The sequence below is a fragment of the Vespa velutina genome, chromosome 16, assembly GCF_912470025.1.
Source record: "Vespa velutina chromosome 16, iVesVel2.1, whole genome shotgun sequence".
In the NCBI taxonomy this organism is placed as follows: domain Eukaryota; kingdom Metazoa; phylum Arthropoda; class Insecta; order Hymenoptera; family Vespidae; genus Vespa; species Vespa velutina.
In genome coordinates this window covers 223,431-240,005 of record NC_062203.1, presented here as the reverse complement: position 1 = coordinate 240,005, position 16,575 = coordinate 223,431, and the positions used below count along the sequence as shown (strand labels likewise).

The 16,575-nt window shown below is 38.8% G+C and overlaps 1 protein-coding gene across 4 annotated transcripts in view; it reads left to right on the top strand.

Annotated features, from left to right (window-relative positions):
- LOC124954798 (Krueppel-like factor 6) overlaps positions 1–16,575 on the top strand; it is a 252,099-nt gene that overhangs the window by 89,640 nt on the left and 145,884 nt on the right. For all 4 annotated transcript variants that reach the window (XM_047508254.1, XM_047508257.1, XM_047508256.1 and 1 more), the window contains one exon: positions 414–503. In XM_047508254.1, coding sequence (XP_047364210.1) covers positions 414–503 — 90 coding nt within the window. The remainder of the gene's footprint in view (positions 1–413; positions 504–16,575) is intronic.

Sequence of the window (16,575 nt, the reverse complement as noted above, 5' to 3'; positions counted from 1 at the left end):
GTAATAAAAGATTTTATTGTTTATAATCTTAACGTTAGAAAATTTTTAAACCAGCGATAATGTTATTAGCTATCTTGGCGATTATAATATATATTATCTTTTTTTATTCATCGATCGTTCAATGTTCGTTTCATTTTATATTAATTAAATGAATTGAAAATTCTTTTTCTTTTCCTTCCTTTCTTTTAAATCGTTCGTAAATGTATTTATAGAAATCAGACGATATTAAATGTTAAAAGTTTGTCCCGCAAAGACTCGTCGTTCTTTCTTCGTTCTCGCTAATTTTCTTAGAAGAGCAATTTCATCTTACCAAGGAGGGCCATTACGATTGCTATAATAGCTCTCATCAGAGCTCACTGCCTATCACCTTTACCTTCGTCTTGTCTAATTACAGGTCACGTTTATTGTTTCAGGAGGAGAGCGAGCTCTCGAGCAAGCGGTGGGCTAGTGCGCCCCGCCGCCCGGACAGCCCCTGCGTCCTGGGGGCACCGACGTCTAGGGAGGTTAGCCTTTTTATCTTTTTTCTTTTTTTTCATATCTTTTTTCAAACGTTTACTATATAATATTATTTTTATTTACATTGTAAATATCTTCAGACTGCATGGTTATTATCCCTTACCTCGAGTGCGACTTTAAACAAATTTTTATATTTATTTTCAACGATTTATTCCACGCAATATCATTTGATTTATCAGCATAATTAGAAAATTAAAGATTTTATAACAATATAATAATTATAATGTTTGCAATGCACACACACACACACACACATTTATATATATATATAAAAATAAAATATATTATGTGTCGAACATAAGATTAAGATAAAATTATTATAACATTGTAATAAGGCTCTTGAAAATTATAATTATTACTTCTCCTTTGACACGTTATATAGTTTTATTGGTAAAATTCACAGTCTCTATTTGTTTAAGATCATTTTAAGACTGAAGGGACCTTTGAGAAACGTTCGAGGTGGAAGGAGTAAGCGAGTAAAAGTCGATCGGCCACCGCGAATGGAAACTCGCTCGATTCCACACGAGTACGTGATGGCACCCAAATCGTAAAGTCGAACACGTTAGTTCGACGCGTCGTACGTACATACATCGGGCTACTGCTAATAGGGGATTAGCACGCTTAGCAAGAACCGCTGCGTGTCGGCACGTCGTCGCCGGAAAGACGATTAACGTCGACATTGCATCGAGGTGTCGATTTAGATACGTGATCCTTCGTTGATTCTCTTTTACGTTCGCCGCGATCTACTAGGGTTTACTTTTTACTAACTTCTTTGCCATTCGATCCTTCGTAGTATCAAGTTTTTATACAATTTCAAGTGAAATCTTGACGTTGATTCTTACCGTCCGTTTGATAATTTTTTTTTCTTTCTTTTTTCGTTTTGTTCTGATATATTCATTTTTCCTCGACGCACGGCACCACTCGTATAATAATAGGGAGATATAATCGAAGATTAGGATCGATAAATCGTAATTCGAACGATTCGAATATGCAAGAGAAACGCGATGATGGTTAATGGAAATTCATGGTCAATTTAACGATTTACTCGACAGGTTACACTTTATCTCTCTTTCTATGGATAGTTATACATACATACCATAGCAATTAGACAGCTTGATTTTAGCGATGGTAATAAAACCGTCGGCGTAATTCCGTATGGTGAATTATCACCGATCGTTGGTTGGGTGGACGATTAGAGCTTTTGGTCGTTGTCGTATTTCGCGCGAACGTTTCCTTGGTAATATAACTCCGTAATACATTGTCAAAGACAGCCGACCATCGCGTACCATCTGTCGTTTCAACATCATCGTCTCTAGTAGTTGTTACTTCCTTGAACGTAAGAAATTGCAATTTCCATGGGCTGTCACCGATTGTAACGATTCGAATTACATATTCGTCTCGATCCTCTTATGCAAAAATCGATCAATATTCTTTAATATCAGGATCAAGTACGATTATAAGATTGTAAGATTACTAATCATTGGTGGAAGTCGGAGAATAATAAGATGGACGGAGAGAAAAAAAGGAAAGAGAATTCAGCAATGGCAGGTAAGAGCAAGTCGATCGTACAAAGGATTAATAATAATAGAGAAGGATGTTGAGAATGGCTGCCCGGTAGGATAAGGACCGCAAAGCTATGGACACGCCATCTGGCATCTAGCCACGGACACAGGGCTTTAACGTCCTGTGCAAGCACGTTCTCTCGCATCAAGGTACGGTTCAATTCCGTTACGTGGACGTACCCGCGGGCTTCCCACGCCAATTAAACATGACTCATTAACGGGCAGAAGCCGGTAGCCGGGATCGATGCCTAGCTGCGAAGGAGAACCAAGCGCAACCCTTCTATAATTCTCCAGCGCAGAGGCAATCGGAACTAATCTCGACCATCCTCTTTCTCCTTCGTTCGTTCGTTCGTTCGTTCGTTCGTTCGTTCGTTCGTTCGTTCGTTCGTTCGCTCGTTCGTTCGTTCGTTCGTTCGTTCGTTCGTTCGTTCTTCTTCGTTCCTCTTCTTCGTTCTTCTCTCTCTCTCTCTCTCTCTCTCTCTCTCTCTCTTTCTTTCTTTCTCAGCTCCTCCGCAATGCGATATTACCGCGAGAGGTACCCAGTAACTGCGAGCGACGTGTACAGGCCACGATGTTCACGAGAGCAATATTTCTCGCGTCTTGCTAGCGTCCACGCTCGTGTGTAAGAAACCTCGGCAGAGCTTGTACCGCTTCTCTTGTTAAAACCGCTTAATGCATTTCGTTTCGCGATTGCGAAGCAAGTCTTTCGACGTCTAAATTTTACCTTAAGTAAGATTTTTTAGAGAACTGTTTCTACGATCGATCTTATTTTCGATATTTAATAATCTATAAAATCGATCGCAATGTCGCCGTATCAGACGATCTTAAGGAAGAACGATATCTCGCGAATAATTGTTGGAGATAATTCATCATGATGACATTTTAATTGCGTTAAATTAAATATCTCGAAAATAAAAAGAATGTTGGACAAACGATAAACAGAGGATAGGCTTGATGGAATATCCATCGGTTGTTGGAACGTTTTTACTTTTACCGCTTTTCACGAGTTACGAAGAAATCTCTGTCAACCGCGAATCTAACGGGACGTTAGTTTCTTCTAGAGCTACGGGCTGGCTAAACAATAGCGCTATCTCTCTTTACTCTATCGCGCATGGTCTATGCATGCGCACGATGTTGAGTTCCCTTCTTTGTTTTCTTTCTTAGACACTTTCGTTTAACTTTAGGAGAAAGAAGAAGAAGAAGAAGAACAGGTAGTGCTGAAGAAAAATGAAAGAGAGAAAGAGAAAGAGGGAGAATAGGGTGGATGAGACGAAAAGGGTTAAATTATTGCTCAGAGAGATTTTGCGATTGCTTCCGATAGTCAAGTCGGGATTCCAACGTGGCTTCGTGATACTTAGCAGCTAACTCGTCGCCTACCTTTGGCAGCCATGGAATCTCTTCTCTTCTCTTCTCTTCTCTTCTCGTTTCTTCTCGTTTCTTCTATTTTCTTCTCTCTTCTCTCGGTATACGTGGCCGTAGCTAGTCGAGACGTAGACGTCTTTGCAGGTACGGGGGTGTCCGTTAAAGGCAGCCGTTTAGACAGACTGTGGGATCCCAAGCCAAAGGATAGACCGAACGTGTGTTCGTGCCGAGTGAGCCGAGATCTGGTCACTTAAGGGGATCGACACCAGAGTCCGAGCGTCAATGTCGAAATAACGAGTCTTCGCTTCGATTTCCTTATGTAAAATCATGAGACTGACGCCTCTTCACTGTCTTCACTATACTTTCCTTCTTCTTCTCTCTCTCTCTCTCTCTCTCTCTCTCCGTCTGTCTCTTTCTGTTCTTCTTTTTCTCTCCTTTTTTTTTTTCTTATACATCTTCGAATGATTGAAACGTCGTATTTTTCTATCATCGATTTTTACAACTCTTTCGTATTCTATCTTCAAATACAGATATCTTGAAAATCCTCGAAAGAAACTTGGAACGATCACTGTCACGATCTAATGATAGCTAGGTATGTAGGTTGAAACTGGGACGCATAGAAATAGGAATCACCTATAGTTTACTTTTACGATTCTTTCGATAGGCTTTAGCAATCGGTAGCGTTGAGGACGTGTGCTTTTTTCTTTTTTTATTTCTTTCTTTCTTTTTTAAATCGTCAACTCGAATCCTACATTATACGTCAAATTTCTAATTTCTAATTTTCCATTGAGATCCATGTAAGTGGGTAAATATAGACAAGCGTGGTATATTTTACATACTTATTAACTTCACGTATATTTTCTAAAAAAAAAAAGAAGAAAAGAAAAAAGAAGAAGAAGGAATATCGACTCAAGCTACTGTTCATCGAGAGGACCAGAATTCTCTTTCTCTCTCTCTCTCTCTCTCTCTCTCTCGTGATTTTATCCTGTAGGCAGAAGAAGATTTCTCTCTCTCTTCTTCTCTCTCTCTCATAGTTGTTTGAAGTCTCTTCGTGGAACGTGGGCTGGGCACGAGGGCCTGGCGAGAGGGCTGGGTCGTTTCTTAAGAAGAAAAGAGAGAGAGAGAGAGAGAGAGAGAGTACATCGACGTAGAGTGGACACTCCCGGATCTCTCTACTCTTCTCCTCTCTCTCTCTCCTCTCTTCGTGAGGTGTCGTCACCGCTCGCTTCTCCGGGGCCGCGTGCTCTTCTCTCCGAATTACGTAACTATCCGAGAGAGGGAGAGAGAGAGAGAGAGAGAAAGAGAGAAGAAGTAACACTCGCGTACGCACGTGGACGTGTTCGTGCGGTACCGCACCTTCCTCACGAATAACGTATAAACGAAGAAAAGAAGGAACGTAAACCGCGACGACTAGACATCTATGTACGATTCGCGCCATTCCAAATCAACGTTTAGCTGGACGCGACGCTGTAATTTTCTTCTTTTCAAGGCTTTTCTTTTCTCTTTCTTTCTTTATCTCTTTCTCTTTCTTTTCTTTATCTCTCTTTGTCTCTATCACGTTCAAAAACTTAGACTTTGTCTAAGTTATCTTAGAAAGTTACAATGACTGTGATCATCGTTGATATTGGAATAATAAGAAAAGAAAGAGCAAGAATATAGAAAGTAAAAACTTCTTCGAAGGAAGAAGAAGAAGAAGAAAAAAAGAAAAGAGAGAGAGGGAGAGAAAAAGTAAAGAAATAAAAAAATCTAATCTTCGAAAATAGGATTATCTCTCTCTCTCTCTCTCTCTCTCTCTCTCTCTTTCTCTTTCTCTCTAATCAGCAAATTTATGGTAATAACGTTGTATCTCGTTAATTAGTAAAACTCGATGGAAATAGAGAAATTTGGAATAATCAATGACATTTGGAGAAACGAAATTAGTGTTTAGTCTTTTTATACTTAGTCGATAGCTTAGTTATATACTATATGCATTCCGTTTTAGTCTTTCTCTCTCTCTCTCTCTCTCTCTCTCTCTCTCTTTCTACAGTTACTTCACGGCTTAGAGTTTTACGTCTACGAATTTACATGTCGACCAGTCTCTCATAGCCGCAACGGCGCATCGCATGCCGCTCAAGGTGTGGCCGAAGAGAGTCCCCACGCACGTTGTACATATGAAAAGAGAGAAAGAGAAGGGTGGATACGAACACGCACAAAAAGCGCGTAGAAGTTATTTCAGTTCTCTTTCCTTCTCATCTCATTTTCTCTCATTGAAAGACAAAGGCGCGAGGATGTTATTTCTATTTTTTTTTCCTTTTTTCTTTTTCTTTTATTCGTTTATTTTTTTTTTTTTTTATTTTCTCCCGAGTAATAGAAGAAGGTAAGTTCGATAGTCGTCGTTGTGCATTCGTATGCGGAATCGCTTTTGTCGAGAAGGCAAGCTTCTTCTTTATCTTTTTCTTCTTCTTCTTCTTCTTCTTCTTCTTCTTCTTCTTCTTCTTCTTCTTCTCGGGTAGGCTTTGTCAAAGACATAAAGTCGATTCACACGCGGCCCACGGACTATGACGATGATCTTTTCTAAGAGCACACCGCTTACAGCTTACCTACTTGGATGACTACTACTCTCTTCGATCGAAAGCAAGTAAGCAAGTACTTAACTTACTTACTTACTTACTTACTTTTCATTGGTCTCGATCGTGGCACATCGATAGACGATCCGTGCTTGTATTTCACCGATTTCATCGACAGGTGTATTTCTTCTCTTTATCCTTTCTCTATTATTCTTTAGATCTATCTATCTATCTATATTTCTTTCTTTTTTTTTTTTTTTTCATTCTTTCTTGATAATGTCCGTCCACCGCGGAAACCGTTCTGTTCAGAGACCAACTCCAGAAAGAAACGATCACAACGTCATTCGATCGCAACATCGAAGCCCTCCGTAAGTAAGTAGGCGACAATGAGTGACCTAACAAAAGGCAACCCGAGATAGCCACGCTCAAACGTTAACCATTGTACGCGCTTTATTTGCCTTCGTTATCGGCCGGATACTAACACAGTGACGCTGAATTAACGCATAAGGTTTAACGTTACAACGAATTACACGCCTTTATTCTCCATTTAGTCGATGGTCATAACGCGAGAGCTATTAACTTGCTGAGCTTATCGTCTAAGATATGTAAGCCCTTTCATTCTCTCTCTTTCTCTCTCTCTTTCTTCCTCTTTCCCTTTCTCTTTCTTTCTCTCTTCCTCTCTCTCTCTCTCTCTCTCTCTTCTTTCTTCCGATCGTATTCTCTCAGAAAATAAATTTTACTCGACGAAATTTATCGTTCTTCCGTTCTGTATATAGCCGATCGTATTTTATAGACGAACACCATGAGCTAGGTGAAAGGATTACGTAGCATCGATTACGAGTATTCGTTATGGCCGATCGATTCCGATCGAACATCGGCAAAATCGACTTGTGTTCGATTCTCTTGTGATTCCTCGAAATCATAGTCTCTCTGTTCGTAGCAGATGAAATATTTCTGTGGAATGAGTCAACACACTTGTTCTCTTTCCAGGCAATACTTACTTATGTACTTCCGGATGTACCCGACTCGTTGTTCCACTGCAAGTACGTCAGTAGATGCTCGTTACTACGAGGAAGAGGAAGATACCGTGTAAGGTGCCAACGTTGCTTATTTCTTTTCGCGTTTTTTTCTTTTCTTTATTTTTTTAGTTTTTTCTTTTTTTTTTTTTTTTTTTTTTTTTTTAGATATTTGTTTCTTCTTTATCGTTCTTCTTCTTTTCATTTTTCTTCCATCCTTCCTTCCTTTCTTTTTCCATTTGTTTTTTCTTTTCTTTTTTTTCTGTCTTCTTTTTCCTTATTTTTTCTTTTTTTTCTTTTTTTTTTTTTTCGCAGAAAATCTGTCGAGTCAGTAAAGCCGTCTTATCCGTTGCTCGTATAGCAACCATCTGGCATCGCTCGGTACCATCTCGAGTACCGTAGTAGACGAGCTACGATGACAGCGTCTCTTTAGCTTTGACCGATTCTCTCAGCATTTAGAAATAATAGATATAGGAACTTTTATGCTAATTCTTCTTGGTAGCTAGAATCTTGCGTCGAAAGAGAGAAAAAGAAAAAAAAAAGACAAAAAACAGAAAAAAGAAGAAAAAGAGAGAAGAATGGAAGGAGAAGATTCTTTTTCTTTCTTTTTTTTTTTCTGTTTTTCTTTTTTCCTTCTCTTTTTTATAACAACGTTCAGATATTACGTCGAAGATAATATACAAGTTTTTCTTTTTTTATTTTGTGTCCCTTTAGTTTTTCGAAAATAGATCCCGATAATCGCGAACGAGTAGAGGCCTAGAACGAGGAGAGAAACAGCCAGGACGTGATTTATTATCCATCGTCGAGCGGTCGAGCACTCCGGAGTGCTGCCCCCTGCGTCGTAAACACACGTTGCAGAGCTCGTCCTGTTTAGTCGAACAGCTGGTGAATCACCGGAAAGCTTCTTCCCTCTCGTACTCAAGGCGCGACGTTGTCACTCTCGCAGGTGGAGCCTTCATTTGGATTATATCGATGATCTAGCAGGAAAAGAAAAATGAGAGAAAATCGTTAGCTCTATAATGCTACCAACGTTCTCGATTATTTTTATTAGATATGAAATGCGTGAAAAAAAGAAAGAAAAAATAAAAACAATCACTTCGAAAGTTACTTCGAGCTTATTCGTTTCGTCGAATTCATCGGGATGATGTTTCGAACTGTCCATAGATATCCGAACGATTTAATATTTAAGCTTTGTCTTGTCAAAATAGAAAGAAAGACAAGGAAGGAAATATAATAAAATAGTTTCTAGTTGCTTAACAAGACCAACAACAACAACAACAACAACAACGATAAAATTGAGCCGAATATGTATTTACGAAGGATAATAATCATTGAACATCAACGAATAGATTTTTATTCCATCGAGATCTGCGAAACAAGTGTTCTATCTGTCAATCATCCAATTTCAGGATCGATCGATCGATCGATTGACCGACCGACCGATCGATCGAGCAAAATAATTGCAGGTTCCTTTCTCGTAACAGATGCTTGGCTTTTCTATTCTTGAGGGCAGACAAACTGAGAATCTTATTCGCGTCCACGAATAGGTTTAATCGAATGATAGCGTTTAATTATAGTCTTCGTATATCCGAGTGATTAATCGATCGTTCTTACCTGACGTCAAAGAACACCGCGATCGATCCTAAAACTGTATCAGGTTCTTTTATATTCTCGCGAAGCGACGATCATATTTTATTACGAGGAGAATAAAAAAGTATACAAAGTAATTATATTGAGAACAATAGTTTGAAAGTTTTCATAATTTAACGACTCCTATCTCGAATCGTGTTTTGATGAAAATACACGGCGGATTTGGAAAATGGATGAACGCGAGATAGAATGCGGTGGCGATGGTGGTCGTAGATCGAGAAAGGGTAATTTTCTCTTTCCTTCTAGCGGCGCATATCTCCGAGAGGAGCATTCGTTTTAATTGAACCTCCGATCGCACGTTATCATCGGAGATCTAAGCGATCGTGGCAATGACCTGCTGACCGTAATGATCACGTAACGATCGACCACCTCGAAGTTAGATGAGATAACGAAGGAACATATCTGGAATCCGACTTGGTGCAACAACCCATACGTATACGTTTGCGTGGCTTACGTACTGACCGATTCCACGGGAATAAGGATGCTTTAGGAAAGGGAAAGAAGAAGAAGAAGAAGAAGAAGAAGAAGAAAAGAGGGGGGCAGAGAGAGAGAGAGAGAGAGAAGGAGAGTGGGTTGAGCATTTCCGTAGATCCTATCTCATGTGAAATAGTCCTCTATGTACCTCGGAGACTCTCACCCAAGGTTCGAGCTCGTAAGAACAAACAGAGTTTTCGAACCACGAATCGAAATTAATGCGATTAGATCTGTAACAACGCCTTTCTTCGCATAACAATTTGTCGTGATTTCTTATCGCCGATACGGATTCATGCTCTCGACGATATCTTACAAATTCGATTGGAACGTATATATGTACGTATGTATGTATGTTCGTTCGACATATTCGGTAAACGGCGTCTCGATGTAAAGAAGAATTATTCTGTTTTGACAGGCGGATCCTAATTTGGAGACGCATGTATGAGAAATCGTGATAAGTATATCGAAGGTAGCCATTAGCACCTGCCAACCAAACGATCTTGTCTACCGTCAGTAGAAGAGAGTCGTCGTCGATGATTACCGACGTGTAAAAGTCACCGCTTTATATGGCATCGAAATCTCATCACGTTCATCGGACGATTATTTCAAGTAGTAGAAGAAATTTATCATCGGTCGTTCGCGCATCTTCTCAAAAATCTCGTTACGACGGAAGGATAGAAAATCTTATGTATAAATTTTTTATATACCTATCTGTCTGTCCGTATAAATAAAAATAATATAAAAGAATAAAATGAAAAGGAGATACGTAATGATAGAGGAGAGAGCACGATAAAACGCGTAATACGATTAATTATCAACATATACGTTCGCAAGCGTGAATTTTTCAATTTAATTATAACCCGCGGTAATATCTTATAGAAGAAAAGGAAAGAAAAACCGGAATCCGTCGTCAATCGAATCTCGTAAAGCTGTAAAATAGGGCGGTAAAGTAAGGTGCGACGAGGTGGGAGGGGAATTGAGTAGGATCGTCTCATAAGAAGACTTAGGGTAAGGATGAGAGAAGGATGGGTTAGGAAAGGACTCTCGCCGTCATTGATCGTCTTTCTTTTATTTATGAGCCACGCACACGAACGATTCAACTACGGTTTAACGAACGAACGAACAAACGAACGAACGAAACGGTTCTCCTCCTTTTATAACAGCGCTTCCTCGTACAAATTAAGTGCCTTTCTTCCGATAGTAAACGTCCGTTGATAATTTAGAGATTTAGAAATTGTACTGGCGTACCTGCTACGATTGCTTCTACTCTTCCTTCGCTGACATCGTGAACTACTACTCCTCGCAAATAAAAAGTAGAAAGGATAATGATGCTTCTTCTTCTTTTTTCTTCTTATTTTTCTTTTTTTTTTTTTTTTTTTTTTTTTTTTTTTTTTTCTCTGCATGTTTATTGTAGTAAACTAGTATAGTATCTTCATACATATATTTTGCTGATCGATTGCTTTTCATTAATCCAAGATAATAATGGCTATTGCGAAAATTATAAGAGACATTATTCTTTGGCGAGCGTAGGTCGAGTCTTTAGAGAAATAATCGATACACGCAATCGCGTGATCAAAGTCGATTAACACCTAACTTGTCGTTCAGTTTTATTCTTGTTTTGCAACTCGAAGACAATTCAGTCGATTCGTTTCCCAGGGTGATTAAAGAATATAGACGCTCCTTTACTACGAATACCATAGAGAACTTACAAAAGCGTTGATATCCCTACATACTTTTCTAGAGTTATTCAGCAGATTTTCCTAAATCACGGATCGTTAAGCACAATCTACTCTAAACGTGCTACGGAGTCGTTCGAACGACAAAGCACTGTGGGATAATCGTAATATCTCTCGTAAGGAGAGAGGGAGAGAGAGAGAGAGAGAGAGAGAGACAGAGAGATAGAACGATCCCTTCACCAATGTTCCTTCTCTTTCTTTCATTCTTTCTTTCTTTCTTTCTACTTCACCGGCTGACACTCGTCGAGTGGCTTTCGAGAAGTAGACGATGAGGACGAAGAGGACTCCATGCTAGCAAGGAAGCTTACTTCGAAAGAGTAGAACCAGCAACGACAGCAACAGCAGCATTAGTAAGAAGAAGAAGAAGAAGAAGAAGAAGAGAGCAGAAGAAGAAGAAGAAGACGAAGAAGACGAAGAAGAAGAAGAAGCTTCTTGAATTCAAAGGCAAAGGCGCTCTCGCGAGGTATAATAAGTAGTAAGCCGCACTCCGGTTTGGCCGATTGTGAGATCCTCACGTTGGTGAAGCGGTGCAAGTCATGGCTTAGCCAGGAAGCTCCCGTTGTCGGCTGCCGTTGTCGGCTCCCGTTGCCGGCTCCCTACTGCTCGACGCCCAGTGTAATATCATTATCATTCACCGAGCGAACCTCCGCCGAGGTTAATCAATTATTACAGGTTCCCTTGAGCCACGCTCTCTTGGGCAAGCAAGCGAACGAGCAGTGAGCTCTATCGCGCGCCCGCGCGCACTCTTGCCGTGATCAGGAGTGGCTACCGCTCCCGAGACTATTATTCGGACCATGCTTCTCTCTCAGATATTCCTGCGAGGGAAGAATAAACGAACGAATCGATCGATCCATCCTTTTCTATTTTTATTCAATTCTTTCTTTCTTTTCTTTTTCTTTTCTCTTTTCTTCTTTTGGAACTCTTGAATCTTTCGATATATCCACGTATGTGTCCAGATACGTATACCTACATTTTCCTCTCTTTGGTAAAAGAATTTTTATTTTGTAGATGCTAATCGTATCGAATTTATCGAGCTAGATATTGATTGAATTTGAGAATCCATTTAACGTTTAATCAGATTCAAGAGAATTTAAGCTTATTATCGACGTATAGTTCGTTTTCAACGGATTTCAATTTCGTCCAATGTATCATCACAGATCAACGGGAAGAAATGTATTTCAGATCAATATATCGTTAGATCCGAAAAATAATTTACTTTCAATCAATCTATCCTTCCCCTCGAAACGAAAGGGGAATTCAATTACATTTAATGTTTCGTTAGATTCGATAAGATTCAATTTTATTTAATCTTGTATTAGATCGAGGAAAATAGAATTGGATTTAATCTTCCGTTTTAGATTTGTAACAATGAGATTTCGTTGGACAACATTTCGTTGTCGAATCAAATCATTTTCTATTGAATTGAATTTCTTCGAAATTATTGAAATGAACGATAATAATAAATTAGAATTATAACAAGCTTAGAATGTTTGTCTGTCTGTCTATCTATCTATCTATTTGTATGTGTGTGCGCGTATCTATGTAATGGCCTATCAGCCAGTTTTGTTTACGTTCTAGTAACTCTTTCGTAGCAATTGCGGTGGCTGCTGCTGTTGCGGCGGCGGCGGCGGCGGCGGCGATTGGTACAGTGCCTTCTAAGCACCGTCTAGAAACGTCATTTCCAGTGCGGCACACGCTCATTGTCCATCGAGGTTCGCCACGGCCTAGCTTCCTTATAGAGATTCCTATCCTTCCTCTGTCGGCTTCGACACCGACGGTGAAAAACGGCGCGGCATGGCCGTTTTAATCGGCTTTTCTTAGTCACGACGACGACGACGACGACGACGACGACGACGACGAGGCCGACGACGAGGCCGACGACGAGGACGACGACGAGGCCGACGACGAGGACGACGACGCACGACGGCCACGTTGTTGCAGCTGTACCTTATATCGGCGCCATATCTATATTCCGCCATTAGTTCCGATGCTAGAACTAACCGAACGAAACATCGATAGAAAAAAGCGGCGCTTCCACGTTCGTCGTAAACGACTTCGTTCTAATCCACGATTCTTCTCTTACTATGTACATTATTTTCTTTCTTTCTTTCTCTTTCTCTCTTTAGTCACCGTTCTTTCGGTGCCATCGCAAACGACATTTTTCTTTCGATCGAACAGGTTCCTCTACTCTCCTCGGCCTCCCTCGAGTATATCTTTCTTTCTTTCTTTCTCTCTCTCTCTCTCTCTCTCTCTCTCTCTCTCTTTCTCTCTTTCTTTCTGTGAAAGATGCCGCGACTTCCTCCGCGCACGTGCTTCTTCGTTTTACGATCTTCCTACGTCCAGTCACGGTTCTAGTCAGAAGCAACTTCGCGTGGATAATTCTTTTAAAGAAAAATATTGAAATATGTAGGTGGTTAGAAAGAGATATTGAGAGAGAGAGAGAGAGAGAGAGAGAATTTATACTATTTTCATTGAAAAAGATAGGGAAGTCTGATGTTTCTAACCAATTAGCGATCATACGTTTTCCATACACATCTTTTGTATCGCATTTCGAAAGCGGTATCGTTTTCCAGTATGTACTGTAGGACGATATAATTAGATCGTAACTCAACGTCGAGCATGACTTCTCTCACAGCTTCCATGGGAGCGATTAATCAAGGACTTACTCGTCCGGATATTAATCGCACCTTCGATATGGTCCTAGTAAGTAGTAGTTTCTCCGTTGTCTCTCTCTCTCTCTCTCTCTCTCTCTCTCATTTTCTATTTCTCTGTTTCTATTTCTTTCCTCTTTTTTTCTGTTTCTTCGAATCGATCTCGCAAGATTCTTATTGCACTTATCTTTAATTGAAACTTCTTGAAGTCTTCACGTTTCTCTTTTTCGTTTAACTCACGTTACATTCGTACGTCCGACGTGAATTTGTCACGCGAAAGGGTAATTATAATAAATTACGAATGTTATAAAGCGAGAAACTAAGTGGGAACTTTTATTGTATGTCTCTTCTCGAGAAATAGTCTTAGGTAAAAAATGAAATAGTCATTTAATCCTACAAGTCTTTTTATCAATACAACGTGCTTTCTTTTCTTTTACGATTAACTTCCTCGACAATTCATCCTTTGATTCGAGAGAAGTTCTTGACAATTAAACGAGGTCATTACTCTCTCGAATTTGTTATTTGTAAGATTAAAAGTGATCGACGATGATTTTATTTACGTAAATACTATTTATTGATCGTTCGTCCAATCGAAATCTATTCGAATATTTAATAATGCCATTTTAAATCGATTACAAATTGCATTTTAATACGTATCGATCGTTTTCTACTTTTTCTTTCTTTTTTTTTTTTCTTTTCATTTAATCTATTAAAAATAACGTCAACGGGATAAATACGGGCAAGTATTTGCCAATTAATTTTTGTTCGTTGTTGTTTTTGCTTGCCAAAACAAATAATATTTTATGGTTGTTATAAAAAAATTTCAGATCTTTATCACTCACGTTTAAGATCAAAGATTTATTATGGGAGTAAGAGTATTAAAACTTGGTCAATTTTTCCTCCATCCTGCTCCTCTCGTTTATTACCAGATCATTTGTATTAAATTCAGCATTACGAAATGGTTGGATTCAAATGATCGATGTAACCGAACGATTTAATGATTCGATTAAATCAGAAGTAACGTCAATCCCTTCTTCGATTTAAGATTATCTCTATCTTTTCATCGTACTTTCCTTGTTACATTCATCTTATTATCATTCAAAAAGAAAAAGGAGAAAAAAAAGCAAAAAAAAAGAAAGGAAAGGAAGACAGAAATAGACAAGGAAGGAGAAGGACATCGTAGTATATCGCAAGACTCGTTTAATCATCGTATTCCCGTGAGAGATAATGCGTCAATCGATTGCGTCGTCTTTGATATTTCGAAACGAGCCTCTTCGATGTTCTTCTCCTCCTCATCGTAGTCGTCTTCGTCGCTTCCTGAATGTTGTGGAAGATAGATAGAAAGAGAGAGGGAGAAAGAGAGATAGAAAGATAGATAGATAGATAGATAGAGAGAGAGAGAGAGAGAGAGAGAGAGAGAGAGAGAGAGAGAACGGATAGAAAATTCGCCTGATAGATTTCCGATAAACTCGTGATTTATTGATTGACTAAGTCAACTTGTGGAGAAACCGATCATCATGCATGAATATCCCGTCATTCCTTTTATCAATCGTGCAGATAAAATATAGATCTTCGTCCTTAGTTCAAAAGTGTGTGTATTAAAAAAAAAAAAAAAAAAATAAATAAATAAATAAATAAATAAATGAATAAAAGAAAAAAAAAGAAAAAAAAAGTATCTGAACGAAAATAGACCACCGCCCTGATCGAATCGCACGATTTTATTTTAAACCGGCACGTCTCCGGCGTATAAATTATTAAGCAATTAATTATAGATTAAAAATATAAAAAGAATTCGTCTCTGACGAATAGAGATCATTATATTATAAAAAAAAAATCAAAAATTGCAAGTTCTGTCTCATACAGGCACTAGTCTATGAGTATAGAAATATCCGCGTCATTTTCTTGTCAATTAAAAAAAAAAAAGAGAGAGAGAGAGAGAGAGAGAAAACAAAAAAAGGGGAAAAAAAGAAAAAATGGAAAAAGAAAAAATGTGAAAGATTGTCCGGAGAGGAGAGACGACGGTACGGTTTTTATCGTTCGAATATCAAATGGCAATTTAACGACTTTAAAGCGTTAGTTTGTAGTTAAAGGATTTAGAAGAAATAGAATAAGTTTTTCACATGGGGGCATGTCGCTCTTCCTCGTAAGGCATCTCATAGATCAATTAATAATCTATGCACAATTGAATCCCGACTTTCGAAGGTATAATGCAGGCTTTGAGCCCGAGTGACTTTGATAGGCGTCTATCCTTTTCATTCTTCTCTTCTCTTGGATGGATCTGGTATGCCACGAAGCAACAACGTGCTGTATAAAAGGGTTCTCTCCTTCTCTCTTTCTCTCTCTATTTTTCTCTCTTTTACTTCCACGCCCATTGCGCCGATCTCTCGTCGGGACCAGGGGCCATGCCTATTCATACATTCGCGCTTCATAAATGCGTTGCCCACACGGAGGCGAGGCCTCCAAGACTGAGAAGAGACGCGTACGCGATGCGCGTGTGGGTGAGAGAGAAAGAGAGAGAGAGAGAGAGAGAGAGAGAGAGAGAATCGAGCGCAGAAATATTCCGTTTGCTGCTTCCTGCTCGTTTAATCAATGACATCTTTAAACGTTCCGGCGAATGGAAAGACGCTGTTGTTGTTGTTGTTGATGTTATTGTTGTTATTGTCGGTAACTAACTATCTTTCGAAATAATTGATAAAGAATAAAGAAAAAATATATCATCTCTAAGGATCTATAGGAATTACTTTTTTTTTTTTTACTTTCTTTTTATTTGATTTTTTCCTTTCATTCTTTTCTTCTTCTTTTCTTTATATAATAATAATAATAGTAATAATAATAATTTGAAGGTAATAAACTTGCATGGTATTTTGTATGAGAGGATGGGGTTGTTCGAGAAAAGTTTTCGTATAGTGATTAAAAAAAACGATAAAGATACGTGTAAGAAAAATTTTAGAGACACGTATAAAAAGACGTAACATTTAACGAAGGCTTTTTATTGTTATTTTTATTTTCAATTATTTATCCTTTTATTCTTCTTTATAGACGATTCACCTCAAATTGGCATC